The sequence below is a fragment of the Carassius carassius genome, chromosome 27, assembly GCF_963082965.1.
Source record: "Carassius carassius chromosome 27, fCarCar2.1, whole genome shotgun sequence".
NCBI lineage: Eukaryota > Metazoa > Chordata > Actinopteri > Cypriniformes > Cyprinidae > Carassius > Carassius carassius.
In genome coordinates this window covers 31346418-31363903 of record NC_081781.1, presented here as the reverse complement: position 1 = coordinate 31363903, position 17486 = coordinate 31346418, and the positions used below count along the sequence as shown (strand labels likewise).

The window sequence follows — 17486 nt, the reverse complement described above, 5'->3', positions numbered from 1 at the left end:
GGACCACTTCACACTATTAACTAAGACTTTTGCCGCAGTAAGTATAGCGGTATTAGCTTATTTCTTATTAGATAATTCTACAATAAAGAGTTGTGGTCCATAAACCAAACCAATCACAACATCTCCTCCCCCATCTGGCTCTGAAAGTAAAACTGCATGTAGATCGTTCCTCTCTGTCAGTGTTTCATTAGCTCTCTCCATGGTTAGAAACATACAGAGAGGAACAATGAGATGAACACATCCTCTCCAGTCCTCCCAGAACAATAACATACAGCCATCAACATTTACATTTCAGTTTGAGCTCTGCAAGCTTCGTCCAAGCTGTCCAAACACAACAAAAGAATTTACATACTGTACATACTCTTAAAGATAGAGCTACAAGAACAAAAGCAGCCTGGCCACAAACTCCATGAAAACAAAATGTAAAATGCAAAATCTGTTCATATCTGTAGCTTTGGACTCATCTACTGTCTATGCTGGTCCATCCATCCATTTTCCATTTAAATGATCCAAAGCGACTTGCATTGCATTCATGACACACATACATACAGATTTACTGACAGCTCACACCAGTGCCAACGACTGACACGTGGTGAAACATTAGCGCTAAAAAGACATTATTTACTGGTTTTAGTGCCATTATTTACCATCCAGAAAATGCATGTCTTTACTCCTTGCTCTTGGTAGATTGCATCGGTCATTAATGGAAATGATCTGTCTCGGTGTTGTTTCATTCTCTTGCTGTCAGTAAACCAGCTGCAGAACTTTCTGTCTCTCTCAGATTTAGTAAATCTGGCCGTAAATCAGTCCTTTTTTCCCTGTCTGAGCTACAGGAAGGCAGCCTGAAGGCTTTCTCCAAACCGCTGGTCCTATGTAGGGTCTTTCCTATGAATGGCCAGTATCTACAGTATATACTAGTGCACTTGCTGCAAGCTGACCAAAAAACTAAGGGTCATACAAAGGGTGGATATTGCTCGTAAAATACTAAAGTATGACTGTTTTTGGTGCAAATAAAATAAAAAAAGTATGAAAAATAAATTGTATGAAAAATCTCATATTATATTCAGCATATTTATAAACACATAAAAGATCAAAGTACTTAACAAATGTTGTGTATTTCATTGCTTCTGTAATGAAACGGATCCTTCTCTGCATTTCTCCTGCAGACAGCTTGCTTCCTAATCGTGTTGTCTAATAAACCTGCCATTGTGTATTGCGACTGTTGACAAATTGTTTTTTTCTCTTCTGTGAGTTGCTTTGGCTAAAAGCATCTGCTAAATATGCAAACGAAAAAAACTAAATATAGGGACCCACTTTATATTAAGTGGCCTTAACTACTATGTAGTTAAATTTTAATTATTAATTTGGTACAATGCACTTATTGTGTACATACATGTTTTTACATTGTACTTATATTTGAAAAATATCTGCACATATTAACATCTGTAATTAATTTCTGTAATTACATGTATAATTACACGTTGACCCATCCCTTACACCTTAAAACACCCTTAAATTTACCCATACCTCCAAATCTGTCCCTAACCTTACCTGTTTCCCACCTCAATAGCAGCAAAAAAAATGTTGCAATACAATATGAACACAATAAGTACATTTTTGATGTAAGTACATATAAAGTGGGACCAAATATAGCTCTGTTTTCTTAGTGTGAGCAGAAGACCTTCATAATCTTCACATTGTCAAACTAGATAAACTAATTCCAATTTCATCCTTCAAAACTATTATATCATACTTGTTCACGGACAAATGCAGTTGCTTCACTACATAATTATCTAAGTTTTTTTTTTTTTTTTTTTTACAGTAACTAGATTGATGATGTTTGATGTTTTAAAATGTATTTATGTAAATGCTAACCTGTATTTCTAATGTTCTGTATTTATTTTAGCCCTACTTCCGTTCCCTTTCCCTAAGTGGTCATTCCACTTGTCAGGCCACCATTGTAAACAAGAACCTGTTCTTAATGACTTGCCTGAAAAAATAAAGGTTGAATGAAAAAGAAAGACAAGTCGAGCAGAAGCAGAAGCACATCACTAGTGTTTCTGATGGGCTGCCCTCAAAATGAAAGCTCTTTTACTGCAGGAACACTCTCCAGCACAGCAACACAACAGCGCTCCTTCATCTCCCTCTCTTCCTGCATCATCGTAATAAGATATCATCCCTTTCTTAGCAGCGTTCGGAGGGCTATAATCCACGTTGCGAGCGTCAGTAATCCGTGGACTTGCTGTTAATTGGGAAACCTGCTGCATGATCAGGGCTCAGCTCTCCACCTGGAGAGAGGCGCCGCTGGATGACAAAATATTAATCACTTCAAATGATGTGTACATTGCTGACATTTGAAGTGTAAGTGCATGCACGGCAGCTGATTGTGCCATCACTCGACCCCTAAACGCTTCATGCTAAGTGCAGTACTCGGCGTGTAATAAGGGCTAATTATATAGCAGACATCGTGCACTTACAGTATTTACTGTTTCTGCTAATACTGCCCTCTCTGATCATTTATTGACCACGCTGCTCTTCACTGCTGATGTGCTCAGAAAAACACTGGCTCCTGTCAATACTGCTCATTCCCTGAAAATACTTCAGCTCAGCCTGTTTCAGTGTGATGGCATGTATATCATTCTGGTACCGTGTAGTGCAAACGGTTTAACACAGTTGTAATATTGACCCTGCCACAATTTTATTTTATTCACACACCTCTTTTCATTAACTTTCAGCTCTGTGTATTTTTTTTCTTACCCAGTACCTACACTTAATAACTACCTTACTAACTATTAATAAGCAGCAAAATAGGAGTTTATCGAGGCAAAAGTCATAGTTAATGTTTTTTAATAGTGGGAATTGGACCTTAAAATAAAGTGTGAGCAAACATTTATTTTTATTTTCATCATTCCTCCAGTCTTCAGTGTCACATGATCTTCAGAAATCATGAAAATATGATGATTTGCTGCTCAAGAAACATCTCTGATTATTATCAATGTTGAACACAGTTGTGCTGGTTTCAGAATTGTTTGATGAATAGAAAGTTCATAATAATTGCATTTCGATCAATTTAATGCATCCTTGATAAATATACTGATAGTTTTGTCCCGGGTTCATAAGGACAGTCAGCTATAAGACGTACACGGGTGTGAGTTTTAGGAAATTATAGCTGCTTTAAATAGCAGGGACGGTCCAGCTGCTGAGTGACCTGAGGTTAAGTCTCTTACACAAGGACAAAATGATGATAGTTTAACTTAGCAGTCTAGACTTTTAACTACTAGACCACACCATCCCAAACACACACACACACACACACTGTGACTCACCGCACGGGTAACTGAGCACCTGGATGTCATCAATGGCAATGAACCCTCTTCTGCCGTTGGTCACCTCGGCCTCGAATATGACCTGCACAGAGAAACAGGAAACAGGATGTGTGTTTTAGATGATCTGTCACTCAATCAAATGAATGAATGAGTTTGGTATCCCAGCACTAATAGTTTTTGTGACGTTCAAACATCAGTCGAGTCTTTGTGTCCGATGCTCTGGCTCAGAGATCGTCTCTGTTTATACACAACTGAGAGCCAAATCTCATTTTGTTAATCTGGAAAGACAAAACAGATTTTCACAAACAGTTCTTCATTTCTCAAAGAAAAAGCTTTTCAGGCAAACACCCACAGAGGACAGAGAAGGTGTGATTGAAAATCCTGTGACTGGCGAGGTCAGTCTTAGGTTTCTATTATTGAACTCAAAGCATGGCTGAATAGAGCTGAATTCGCTCCGTATTCTGCCTCGACGTCAAGGTCTGGCTTTTGTACGCCACTTTCCTTTAATGTTGTGCCCAAGCGATCAAGCCTGCGAGCGCTAAGCCTGCAATCTGAAAGTGACCCAGTCGTATCAGGCCAGGTCCGGCTTTCAGACGGAGCAGAAGCCATTTCAATTAGAGCCGGCCATCTGCAGCCCGTGTGAGGGAATATTGTTAGTGCTGCTCTTTTAGTGGAGCGTCTGGCCCTTTAAACTGATCTCTCTTAAAACGCCTCGGACATTTCCAAAGTCAGTAATGCTTATGAGCCGATTATGATGTAAATCTTCAAAAGTGTTCTGGCTGAATGCTGTTGTGCAGCCGCAGCTCTCTCTCTCTCTCTCTCTCTCTCTCTCTCCAGCTTGTCATTTTAACACTTGGTTTTCTTACTTATGTATTACATATATATACATGGCTGCTGCAATGTCAATTATTATTATTATTTTTTAATGTCAGGTTTCTGTTTGAATTTGAATTAACAGCTTTATTAATTAATAGACTGATATAATTATCATGCCTGTTAACACTACATAAGTGATGTCTTGCCAATGCAATATTTTGTGTCATATTGTTATTACAGTAAAATGTGTTAATGTTAAAGTATTATTATTTTAAAATCACATTGGTTAAACTGATAAAAAAGTGATAAAAAGTAAATAATTTTAGAAGTCTCTATTTTGAAAAAGAAATATATATATATATATCCTTTTGAACTGTCTAGTCATCATAGAATCACAAAACAACAACAACAACAAAAAACAACCAGAACACCTCTTTACAATGTTGACAGTAAATCATCATATTATTCTGATTTCTGAAGATCATGTGACACTGAAGACTGGAGGAATGATCCTGGAAATACAGCGGAGCATCACAGAAATACATTACACTTTACAATATATTTACATAGAAAACAGCTGTTTAAAATGATACTTCACAATATTAGTGTTTTTTTCTATAGATTTGATCAAATTATTACAACGGAATAGACTTCTTTAAAAACATAAACAAATCTAACTGATCCCAAATTTTTGAATTGAAGTATATTATATGCATTTCCATGATATTTAAATATTTGACTCATTTTACAGGCTTGAAAATCCATATTTTATTCCCCATTCCCTGACATGTCCATGTTTTCCACTGCCGTGGGACCCTGTGGCGTGTGTGTGTGTGTGTGTGTGTTTTGGAGCAGATATCACAGAAGACGACTCAAAGACCCAACAGTGTCTCAGCTGAGGAAGCGGCTTTGGCAAGAGTGAAAACTGCTGAAATGAAAAGAGGAGAAAAGAACATAGGATAAAAAAATGAGGTGAGAAAGAGACAGAGGGAGATATTCTGGGACTGGCGTGACATTCTGCACCCCAGCAATTATCCCATCAGCCCCGGACAAAAGCAGCTCTGAACTGAAGATGTGCACGGCCAGACACTTTCAAAAGCATCAGCGGGCTGCCACTTAAAACAGCCGAATAATCAGACTGCTTCTGAATAATGAGGCTGGTCAGAGTGGGAACAGCATGAGTCGAGCTCAAATTTACAAATCACTGTACGAAGCAGTCGACTCCTCTACTCCACATCTGGACTTTTGTGAATAGAGCGGCAACTAATGTTTCACGTTAACAAACTCAGTGCTGTGAATACAGTCCTCTCAAAAACTCTAACATCATTCTCTCATTTACTGTAAATGTAAAAGACTCTTTGCTCAAATATATATCTGCCAATAAAAGCAATTGTTTGCACTACTGACCATGAGCAAATTGTTCAAAAACAACTGATGATCAGGGCCGATCATTCCCTTTCAGTCAAAAGACAGCAGAAAAATGTGTGTGAATGTCTCTTGCGTAGAAATTACGGTTGTCTAAGTTAATGTGATAATTATGCAATCTAAGTTAACACAGACTCTATTTGACCCAATAATCACCCGCAGTTCAAGCCATGGTTTTTCTGTAGCGCGCCTTGACGCTCTTACATGATTGACATCGCTGTAGCCACTTCAGGTCTTTTCTCTTCCACTTTAATACAAGTTACAGCACAAAATAAACACGAATGAACATCAGAAGGTTGAAAGATACAGTATAAACTACCAAAATAAATATTGTAATCACTCAATCAGCGCAGAAAGATATCAGTCAACAGCTTGAAAACAATATGTCTCTAGTTGGGAGCGATTCATTTTTTCTTTTTTTTTCTTAAAAAACTCCCCCGAACTATCGATATCTGTATCAGCATTGTGAATAATAATCTGTGTCATCTGGGAAATGCATTATAGGTTCAACATCAACCCTTACAGGATTTTACATCCAACATTAAACGAGAAAAACACTTAAAGCATTAAAGCTAGTCTGCGACCTCCATAAACACAAATACACCTTTGTATATTGTTTTGTTTTAGTCCCAGTATTTTAGTTAAAAAAGCATTTATTTAAATAAAGCAAAAGGTATACTTTATGTCTTGCTAGTCACCATATATAGTTTTTTTCCCCCACAATTGTTGTGGTTCACGTTAACCGTAAATATTCCACATATTCTCTTAATTAATACAAGAACCAAAAACAGATTGATAAAGCACATCACTGCTGTCACTGCTTGACATGTCACGTCAAACACACACACACACACACACACTTACACATGCAGACTGATCCACATGAGCATTAACTAACAGAATGCACAGATAAGACAGAAAACACAGCGCTGACATATTCAGATCAGACCTGCACATGAAACACACAGCAGGAGAAAGCCTGTGCTTTTTCTGCTTCCTTTTCTGTCTCAATTTATTTGGAACAAGAATATGTGAAAAATCTAACATTGCCAACAGTTATTAGTCATATAACCTTAAAGTGTTAATGATGATCCATGTGCATCGACAGACATGCAGAAACTGATAAATGAAGCTACCAAAAACAAGAGATATATTTATTCATGTTTATCAGCAAATCTCCACTGCAGAATCTAACAGCTTGACATGTAACAAGTTAAATATTGAATCCAACAACTTTTTTGGTGATATTTTAGGCTTTCTTCAAGTTTTAAAGAGTTTAATCTCAAGTCTACATTCCGATCTTTAAATATAACTTTAATTAAGACAATTTATTCTGGGTTCAGATACATTTCAAATCTTGAAAAACTGCTTTTTTTCTATCTTCAAATGTAATATTTATATTTTAAATAATTCAAATATAGCTTTATTCTCAACATATATGTTCAGCATTTATATCTTATTCCTCAGAAAACACAAGGTCTCATTGAGGCCCAAAAACACTTCTGGAAGGAAATCTTGACTGAGACCTATTTATGTGTGTGTGTGTGTGTGTGTGTGTGTGTATGTGTGTATGTGTGCCTACTTAACCATATTTTGGGGAAAAATGTGTATCTCAACCTGACAAAATCTCTTAAAACCTGCCTTTGGGGACATACCCACTTGTAAAACAGGTTTAAAAATTAAGTAAGTTTTTTTTTAAAATGCAAAAGTTTGTTAAAGATAGGTTTAGTTGTAGAATATATGATCTGTACAGTGTAAAAAAAACATTAAGTAAACGTGTGTGTGTGTGTGTGTGTGTGTGTGTGTGTGAGAGAGAGAGAGAGAGAGAGAGAGAGAGAGTGTGTGTGTGTCTGCCCTGTCTCTGAGTTGATGGCAGATCTGTCTGGATGAGGAAGCCTGCAGCTTTGCTGTCAATCAGAACCTCATCGTAAAAATACACCCCCCCCCCCCACACACACACAGACACACACATGACTAGCTGCAGACATCTATCAACCCATTCTTAAAGCACACACACACACACACACACACACACACACACACACATGTGTAAGCAAAGCACTTGCTGTATACTATATAAACCTGTATTTAGATTTTGATTAGCGATGCAGCTCAGAATGCTAACAGAGGATTTGTGTTTGTCTAAACATCCATTACTCCCGCAATCGTCAATTATCTTTCTATTGAACACATAAATGACTCTTCAGAGCATTAAATTATGAAACATTGATTACATCTGAAGCCCTGCATGTACCACAATCAATATCACTTAAGGCTGATGCCTCACAACACACACAGACATATGACACTCTCGGACCGAAGAGGAGGAACATTCAGATGAGAGACAGAGACACAGGAGGCTCTCATCGTGTTGTGTTTCTCCAGGAACGCCAGACGTGAGTGTGAGGAACGGCCAATGAGAGACTGAGTGTCACTGAAGAGCAAACAAAGCGTTTTAGTGCTTTGCTCTCTGGTTTCTAAGGTTTTGCGGGTGGTTGCTAGGGTGTTGCTAGCTGACTGCAGGGGTGTAATGGCTGATTGTTGCTAAGGGTTATATTAGGGCCCTATGATTTCTGTGATGTGGAAAATGCAGGCAGAATCACAGAATGCAGAACTAATAATATAATTTACACAGAATTTTCAAGACCATTAAAATTTGAAGATTATTATCTATGTATTTGATAATAAAGATTTTTATTTTTGTTAAGAGTATTACGAGCATTCGATTCCCCGGGAACACATGATATGTAAAAATTGATAGCCTGAATGCACTGTAAGTCGCTTTGGATAGAAGCGTCTGCTAAATGCATAAATGTAATTTTAATTTAATTTGATTTTTTCAGCTGGACATACTAAAATAAATGCCTGAAAATCAAACAGAAATGTTGTACCTATTATTAGTATTGGACTTACAAATTACATTTTAAATTTAAAAGTTAAATATTTGTTACATTTTCTTGAAAAAAAACAAAACTAAAAAAAAAAAAAAAAAAAAAAGTTTCATTAAGTTTCAGTACGTTTGGTATTCCTAGTTAAACATGACTGGCTTGTAAATCTTTCACCAAATATTGGATTAAATCTTTCTGTCAACATGTTTTCTTTCAGTTAGTACGGGTTTTGTATTTATTTTTGGATATTATTTAAACAAGTGCATTTAAAGTCAGTAAGAGTTAGTCCAATGAGAAAACACTGAAAAAAAATATATATACATTTAATTAAAAAATTAAATAAATCCTTTCCAGGTCAAAAGGACTGGAGTCCAGGGTTAACTTAACCAAGTTAAGTTAAGTTAAGTTAAAAATAATATATAAATAATATATAAAATTAACCCCCCCCCCCCCCCAAAAAAAAAAAAAGATTATGGAAAAAAAAAATTGTCAAGTATTTTAGTTAATTTCTGGTAAAGTAGCAGCACAGTCTCCACAACACACATGATTTGAGAAATCAATCATGTCTGGAGCCCAAACTTAGCATTAAAAGGGTTTCATCACATGACTATGAGCACTAGTACCAGTGATGTCTGACTTAATTACAGTAGGGTGACCATACGTCCTCTTTCCCCCCCACATGTACTCTTTTTGGACCAAAAAAAATGCATCCGGTCAGAATTTCTTAATTTTCCTTTGCTTTCAGTTGCAAAAACTATCAGTCAGTGTATTAAACTCTGTGCTGTTTTCTTAATCCCGCTCCCGCTGAATTTCTGACCATTACTGCCTGCTCCCGCAAACATTTTAACATTGCATATAATTTTCGCACATCAGGGAGCCTCTATCAATATGCGGAGTATTTAAATCTCTTTGGATGCAGCTCGTGTTGGATGCAGGGTTGCCAAATCTGCATGTCTTGCACAGAATTGGGCTGATTTGTAACTGATTTTCTCTCGTAGGTTAAAGCTCCTGCCGCCACCATCCTCTTTTTTGAAAACTAAAATATGGTCACCCTAAATTACAGTATACTGCTGAGAAAACTACAAGACAGAAACACAGACAAAAACCAAAACACATCCACAGTTTCCTCTTCCTACTGGCATCATTTCACCCGATATTGAGTTCGGCGCTCTCATCTCTTCACCTGTCAAGAGCGCATGCACACACCACACACACACACACACATACACATTTGCATTGGCTCTGCTGATCATTACCACAGCTCTAAGTAAACAATGAGAGCAGGGAAAAGTCTTATTGATGGCAATGTGATGCGTGGGGTGCGGCTTTAATTTATTTATTTTTATTCCAGGAGCTCTGTCAGCGGGTGAAGAGCGATATGTCCTTCATCATTTGGAGAGACGCGTGCCGAAATGTTTTTCCTCCAGAATAGACGTCCTCCATTTCAGTCCCTCCGCGTGCCAAAGCTCCAGCGTAACGGCGGCCCATTAGGGGCAATATATTCCCTCTCTACGAGCAGACGATCTATCAGCCCAAGACAGGAGGACTGGAGGACAGTTCATCTCTCTCCAGCAGTAATGTCTCAGTTTTGATTGTAATCTGTCAGCTCTGACTCTCTGAGCTTTCGGAGATCACCCTGAAGAATGCAACGACAGCATGATTTCACAATGGACCCTGCATCTCTCTAATCATGACCGGAGGATATGATAGGGATCAGACTTACAGCTTCCACAGAAGAAGTCCCTCAGTGACTGCTTCTAAACATTGTTCTGGAGGATTTTAACTTGAGAAGTACTCATCATATCAAGAGTTGTTTTCAGACATTGTTTAATTCTCATCTTGAATTACATATACTTAAATATATGCCATTGGCATTTCTCATAAACTGTTTTAAACGTAAACCTAACAAAACTTAAGTTTTATGGTGACCCCCCAACACTGTTGGGAACGTTACTTTAAAAAAGTAATTAGTTATAGTTACTCACTACTTGTTCCAAAAAGTAACTGAGTTAGTAACTGAATTACTCTGTAATAAAAGTAACTCGTTACCAGGGAAAGTAACTATTTGCTTTACTGTAAAAAAAAAAAAAAAAAAGTTTCTATATGTCAAAGAATTTGTTTTTTTTAGCAGTTTTCACAAGTCAGTTGAAATAAGTAGAACAGACAGGTGTTCGTACATAACTTTCGAGATTTATTGCACGTCAACAGATAGCAAGAGTTTTATCCTGCACTCTTTGTAAGAAAAGTGTTTTTGGCCACTAGCTTTGTAGATGTGTGTGTCACACATTACATGCACTTCTTGCCTTTGACTACAATTCATTTAAAGTAGTGCTTATATCTCCACCTTGAAAATGCCAACTTTTCATCGGATTGCTCCTGACTCGCCATTTCTCCTGCTGCTGCGAAACTGTGTAGCTGTTGCGTGTGTGTGACTGTGTGTGTTTGGCGCCGCTGGCGCGTGTGTGTAAAAACACTGGCTCTGATTGGCTACCATGAAACACATGACTCTGCCTTAGCCAATCATAATCTCTTATCTCGTTATTAACCCACCTGCTCACTCGCTGTGTGAGCCAGGGGTGCGTTCGGATTGCATATTAAATCAATGCATAGTAACGCACCGCATTTAACGTTCAGTAACGTAAAAACGGAAAAGTAATTAGTTAGATTACCCCGTTGCTGAAAAAATAACGTCATTACCTAACACCGTTCTTTTAAATGCCATTATTCCAAACACTGCCCCCCAAACTGTATGGTATTTGCATTTACTCTTACATGAAACATGTAGACTATTTTAGGTTTAGTAAACTAGATTGTATGTAAACTTGAGCTGTTTTACAGGCATATGATGTATAGTAAGTATACTGATAATAATGTGCTAGCATTATACTTAGTGTAGTTTCAATACTTCTGAGGACTACACTGGCCAGGTTTTTTAGTTTATAAAAACATGCTTTTGAGTGTAACCGTAGTTAAATTTGAGTGCAAAATTAATGCATGTTTTCTTTTGCATGGCAAAAGTAAATGAATGTTTAGTTATACTGTTAATTTACTAACTATTCTTCTAGCACACTAGCTTAAGTACATTATAAATTATACTCTCAGTAAAATAGTAGTTTGATGTTTTATACTGCAAGTATACATAAGTTAATAGAAAATTTACATCAATAGTTACAGTTTAATATTTATGTATGATTTTTGACATTCAGTATACTACTAAGTTTGGGTACTATTTTTAAAATAGAAATATATCTTTAACTGTACTATAAGTAGAAATGAAATCAATGATATGTTACAAAAAGAGACTTAGGCCCAATCCCAATTCTACCCCTTAGCCCTTCCCCTTTCCCCTACCCCTCCGTTTCGTGCATTCATGTGAAGGGGTAGGGGTGTCTCGATTATCTTTTGGTTGGAGGGGAAGGGGTAAGGGGAAGGGCCAGATAGCCCTTCAAATTAAGATTTTTCGGGACCACACTTCAAACGAAGGGGTTTGAATTATCTCGGCAACATGGCTGCTACTGCGAACAAAAAGACACATAAATGTAAGCTTTTTTGGCATAAATAAAGATTTTAACGAAAAGTAATCATTTGTTTTATGTTACATTCAATTGTGAGTTCACATTAACGGTCATGTAACTCAAATTAATGTTTGCAAAAAATCGCTAATATTTGCTAACGTCATATCATTACAGACTGCATGATAGTGTCTGCGATAACTGCCGTAGACATTGATGGGGGCTAATCTCCCCAATAATTAGAAATCATTAAACCATTTTCTCAAATATTGCCTATTCGAGAGAGAGAGAGAGAGAGAGAGAGAGAGAGAGAGAGAGAGAGAGAGAGAGAGAGAGAGAGAGAGAGAATGGAAGTTGTGTGTATTCGCGTCTGTGCGTTTATCTTTTTAGAGTGAGTTTATTTAAAAACAGCGATTGTATCCTCTCGTCGCTGGAAAATATAATGTAGCGATTCAGTATTTAAACTGTATTTAATAAAAGTCATGGGGCAGCGTTGACAAGTTTATTTTCTCCTGGATGAGTGAGCTGTGCGATTTCCGATGTGTGGGTCAGTAAGCAGCTCATTAATGCAGAATGATAATTAAAGGCTCTAATGCACACCAGCACACCAGTATATGTGTGTATCGTAAGAGTTAGACGACGAATGATGGCGTGTGACAGCAAAGTAGTGGTTTCCCAATCCTTAGGGGAATATTGTCTCCCCTACCCCTTGATACTCTGTTTTAAAGGACAAGGGGAAGGGGTAGGCAGAGGGGTAGGGGAAGGGGAAGGGGAAGGGGAAGGGGTATAAAATATAATTGGGATTGGGCCTTACTCCTTTTGCAATTTGACTTGATGTTTTGTGCAAAGATCTCAAATTATATATTCTGGTAATGGCTTATAATAGAAGGCTGTGTGAATCAAGTCTGTTACAATACTCTCACACCTTAGAGGAATTCGCAATGAAATCAGCCAAATCTGTCTGTGTTTCTGTGTGGGTTAATAACACTGTGTACAAAAAAAGATCAGGATCAGTTCCACACATGCATCAAATTACTGCTATTCCGCCTCAAAGATGAACATTCACTTTTATAAAATAATATATAAAACATATACTGCGCTAATATTTGTGAAGAAAAGTGTAACTGTATATTGATTACAAGATTAGGCTAAATACTTAAGACTTTCCTGCATACTTTGTCAACATAAGTCAAGTATACAAATATAATTTTGTCAAGGTTATCTCTGATAAGAACATAAAAGATAGACTGAATGTATCTTCTTATTTTTATTTTAATAGAAAAAAGATGATATATCACACTTGAATAAACTTAATTTCTGTAAGGTTAACATTGTTTTCCCAGTTGTTTGTGCCCCATGACAGATCTAAAGCCCAACCGCTGACCAAAACTGATCTATAAACCTGAGTACGATCAAGCCTAATGACTTTAAGAACATCCCATTATCTGGAGAGATGACAGCAAAACACACCAAGACAAGATTATCACTATATTTTTGAAGTGTGTTCCTTGCATATGACTTCAGAAGACTTATTTATAGCCTTGGCCTTGTGGTTATTAGAACTACAACAAAACTACAAACTGTTGTGGGAAAACAGCTGTGATGATTCTTCAAAAATTTCCCCTTTGTTTTCCATGACAAAATGATGGGTTAAATGATGTTGTTTTTTGGGTGATATCTTTGTTAAAACACAGATAAACTGTTGGGCTGTGACATCCACTCCCTGTGAAAGAAATAGGTCACAATGTTACTTAAACCTCCACTTCACCATGGATCGCCTGTGCGGAAAACCTTAAAACAACACTAAATGTCTGTTCGCTGAGCTTAAGGTTATGGAAATCCCCACAGTGACATCTATACACAGGTGTTTCTCACCTAGATATACAAAACTGCTTGAAAAACCTTGATGCATGTTACAGGGGAAAGAGTTTTTAAAGACAACAAATAATGTCTTCAGTCACTTCAAAAAATTAAATAATCAAATTATTCCAAATTAAACATTGTTATAGTAAACTAATTACTTAATTAAAACAGGCAGGTACTTTTCTACACAGTCAAGTAAACGTGTGTGTTTATGTTGAGGAAGATTAGTGAAGCTGAGTGACATTGTACATAAGACATTCTTCTGTATCATTTACAGAGGACACACACACAGACACAAAGGAGTCTGCCCAGTAAACAAGCCTTTATGGGCTGCCAGCGCAGGGCCCCTGAGAATTAGCTCCTTGGCCCCTTAGCACTTGCCCTGTATGGGCAGCCTTCACTTAGTCTGACGAAAGCCTTAAGCACTGTTTTATTGAAAATAATCAATTCTGAAGTCACCATTATGGAGGTAAGTGCTAGCTTTAGTTGGGTTCTTGACCCTTGACTTCTTAACTTCAATGTTTCTCTGGCTGCTATTTGTTATAGCACAAGTTGTGAGAAAACAAACTGACCAAATGGTGATTTTTACTTATTAATGGTTCAGTCATCATGTAGTGTCCTGACTCACTGAACTTAGAAGCTGATCTTATTATCTGATTATTTAGAAAAACTAACTTTAAAGTAGCTCTAAAATACCACTGCATGAAATGTAGTTCTGTTTTAATATTTTGAATGTTTTTAAGTCATTATGACAAAATTATTTGGATGGGATCATTTAATTTAATAAATGTTAGACTCACACATATATAAATATTCAGCGTATGAACCTCAACAATGGTGATAATCAGCGAAAATCTTGTTTTTTTACGTTCAGAGTTGTTCTAAATATCTTGTTGACTGTTACCAATGTTGAGGTTCTTACACTGAATCTTGATATCTGTGTGAGACTACCTGATCCCATCCCAATAACATCTACATGACATTTTAATGTAAAAATATTAAAAGGAAGAAAAAAAATATCATACAGTTGTATTCTAGTGCTACCATAAACTGATATAAAGAAGTCTGAATAATGTCCTCAGAGATCAAATTCTGGGTGAGATAAGGGAATCAGGACTCTATGTGATGACTGAATCATCATTACAGTTTTTCTTCTTGCAACATTTACTGTAAAAAATATGCTTGACAAACATACAGTTTTGCTAATGAGCAAATTCTCAGGGATCCTGTGCGGGGAGCCCTAAGTCGACCCATAAAGGGCCAAGGCAGCCTTGTTTGCAGGGTGTACACTAATCTGTGCTTCTGAGCACATATAAATTACTGCTATGCTGGACACAAGATAAACCTGTGAGTGTGTGTTTGTGTGTGGTCTGACCTTGGCTAAATGTGAGCTCTCAACACTATCACAAAACATCTCCACACACACACAATCCCCTCACACATCCTTCTGAACCCTAGAGGGATCCCCTGCCCGGAGGGATCTTGTTTTGGGAGAAGGTGTGAAATCACCATTCACATGAATCTGTGAACCCTGGGAAAGTGTGCGACCTTGTTTAACTAGTGACTACAGGTGCACAATATAGTGCTGCTCAAAACATTCTTCACCAGTAGTGAGGGAAATTGAATTAGTATTGATAAAGATAGCGGAATTACAGGCAATAACTTTAGAATAACTGCAATCTTTTAAAGTTAAAGTATTTCAACCATGAAAAGTATGGCTTTAAATCATGAATGTAAGAACAAATCTAATGTAAACGTCCAGACAGGGTCAAATAAATCAGAAACCAACCTAATTACACAGGTCTTCATTACAGGTTTTTTTTTTTACTGCTTACACACACAATCTTTTCTGAAAGCTGACACTCAAACACCAGAAGTACACACCAAATCTGCAAAACCATATGCTATTTCTCAGCCTTTGACTTTCTCAGCCTTCAGAAAAGACTTTTTGCAAAACACAACACACAATTCGCTGTGTAACACACACAAATTTTACAGGAATTAACATTATAGCAAAGACGTTTGCAAAAGTTTACTTTTGAGACATGTTTGTGATATTTTTATACAGTGCTTCATTTTGAAGGAGATGTGAGGAATTTAGCATTTTGGGTCTACAATTCTTGGATTTGTGTGTAAAGTTTTGAAAAAAATTAGCAACGTTTTGAAAATGTGTGAAAGCATCTGACAAAAAAAACACACAAAAAAAAACACAACGTAGACTAGTTGTTCAGCTAACCAACTCAAAAAAATGTTCAGTTCACATAAAAAATAATATACAATTAACAGTTAAATATACTTCAGGTAATTTTATCAAATATAATATAATAATTTATATTTTATTCCCACAAACATTTATCGATAATGCTCTTATGTTTTTTGCTTAGAATTGTTATAAAACATAAGAATTGTTAACATTTTTGATTGCAAGCATTTTCCCCCAATAACTCATAAATAGTTTTTTACTGATAGTAAGTATGTAGTTGTTAAGTTTAGGTATGGGGTCGGGTTTAGGGATTTAGAATAGGGTCATGTAGAATAAGGCATTAATAAGTGCTTTAAAAGTAACAAACAGCCAGAACCCTAGAAATATACATGTTAATGAGCAACTAGTTAACCATGAATAGTGTTCCCTAATCTAAAGTGTTACCAAAGAAATTGAAGTCTGGAAAAGAATGTTCTTAAAAATCAAGGTAAATAAAATCTTTTAGTTAGGACAGCCTCCAGCTTGTCGTAAATCTGAAAACATAAGATGTTTCATGAATTTATGTTTTTTTTTTTAGTATGAAGAACATCACAACACTAGATACATAGTACATATTAATTTTACTAGTGCACAGGTGACAACAATGATCGATAATCACTAAAGGAAGTATTGGAGAACTTCTTAAGAATATTTCAAGAACTGCATTTAAGAACATTCTTGCAAACTTTGTTTAAACAAATGTCTTAACTTCTTTAAGTTCTTCTTTTCTTAACTGAACACTTCTTATATGTCAACAAATTAAAAGGCTGTAGTTAAAAGTCATATCAACAGTAACCCACCCCCCAAAATCCAGTTTTTTTTTTTTTTTTTTGTAAAGCGAGTAATACATTTTTTTAGTCAATTAGATAGATGTTTTAGGGTTAAAACACACACACACACACATTCCTACTGATGACACACATTTCTGTTTGTGTCCTCAAAGAAGATTACTGAAGAACACATCATAAGCCAGAGAAACCACAAAGGAGCATGAATGTTACTTTGCTTAGAAGAAATAAAAACAGAAAAACAACATCTTCTCTCAAGTTTAACAATATTCTATCATTCATGAGAACTGAAGGATGACCAAAGGAACACGTGCGATGCCTTAACTCATTCCCTTTGACAGCATTAATGACGCTCGCACTCATGAGCGCAGACAGAGCTCCTCAAACGCTTCAGTTCGGCGCTCTGGCCTGATTTCTGACAATCTGACATTAAATAATAAAAAGCAACTGAGGGCAGGTGTCCAGCTTATTAAGCGAGTCCATTTGATGCGGTGACTAACGATCTGATCAGGGGGATGAAGACACCCTCGGGAGATATTGGTGGAAAAAACAAAACCAAAGTGAATCAGGACTAAAGCTAAAATAAACTGGACTCCAGCATCAGATTTGACTCATCAGTGCCTAAT

The 17486-nt window shown here is 36.7% G+C and overlaps 1 protein-coding gene across 13 annotated transcripts in view; it reads right to left on the bottom strand.

The window, feature by feature from the left end:
- Positions 1–17486, bottom strand: part of LOC132107156 (receptor-type tyrosine-protein phosphatase kappa-like) — a 181821-nt gene that overhangs the window by 95157 nt on the left and 69178 nt on the right. For all 13 annotated transcript variants that reach the window (XM_059513403.1, XM_059513391.1, XM_059513390.1 and 10 more), the window contains one exon: positions 3327–3408. In XM_059513403.1, coding sequence (XP_059369386.1) covers positions 3327–3408 — 82 coding nt within the window. The remainder of the gene's footprint in view (positions 1–3326; positions 3409–17486) is intronic.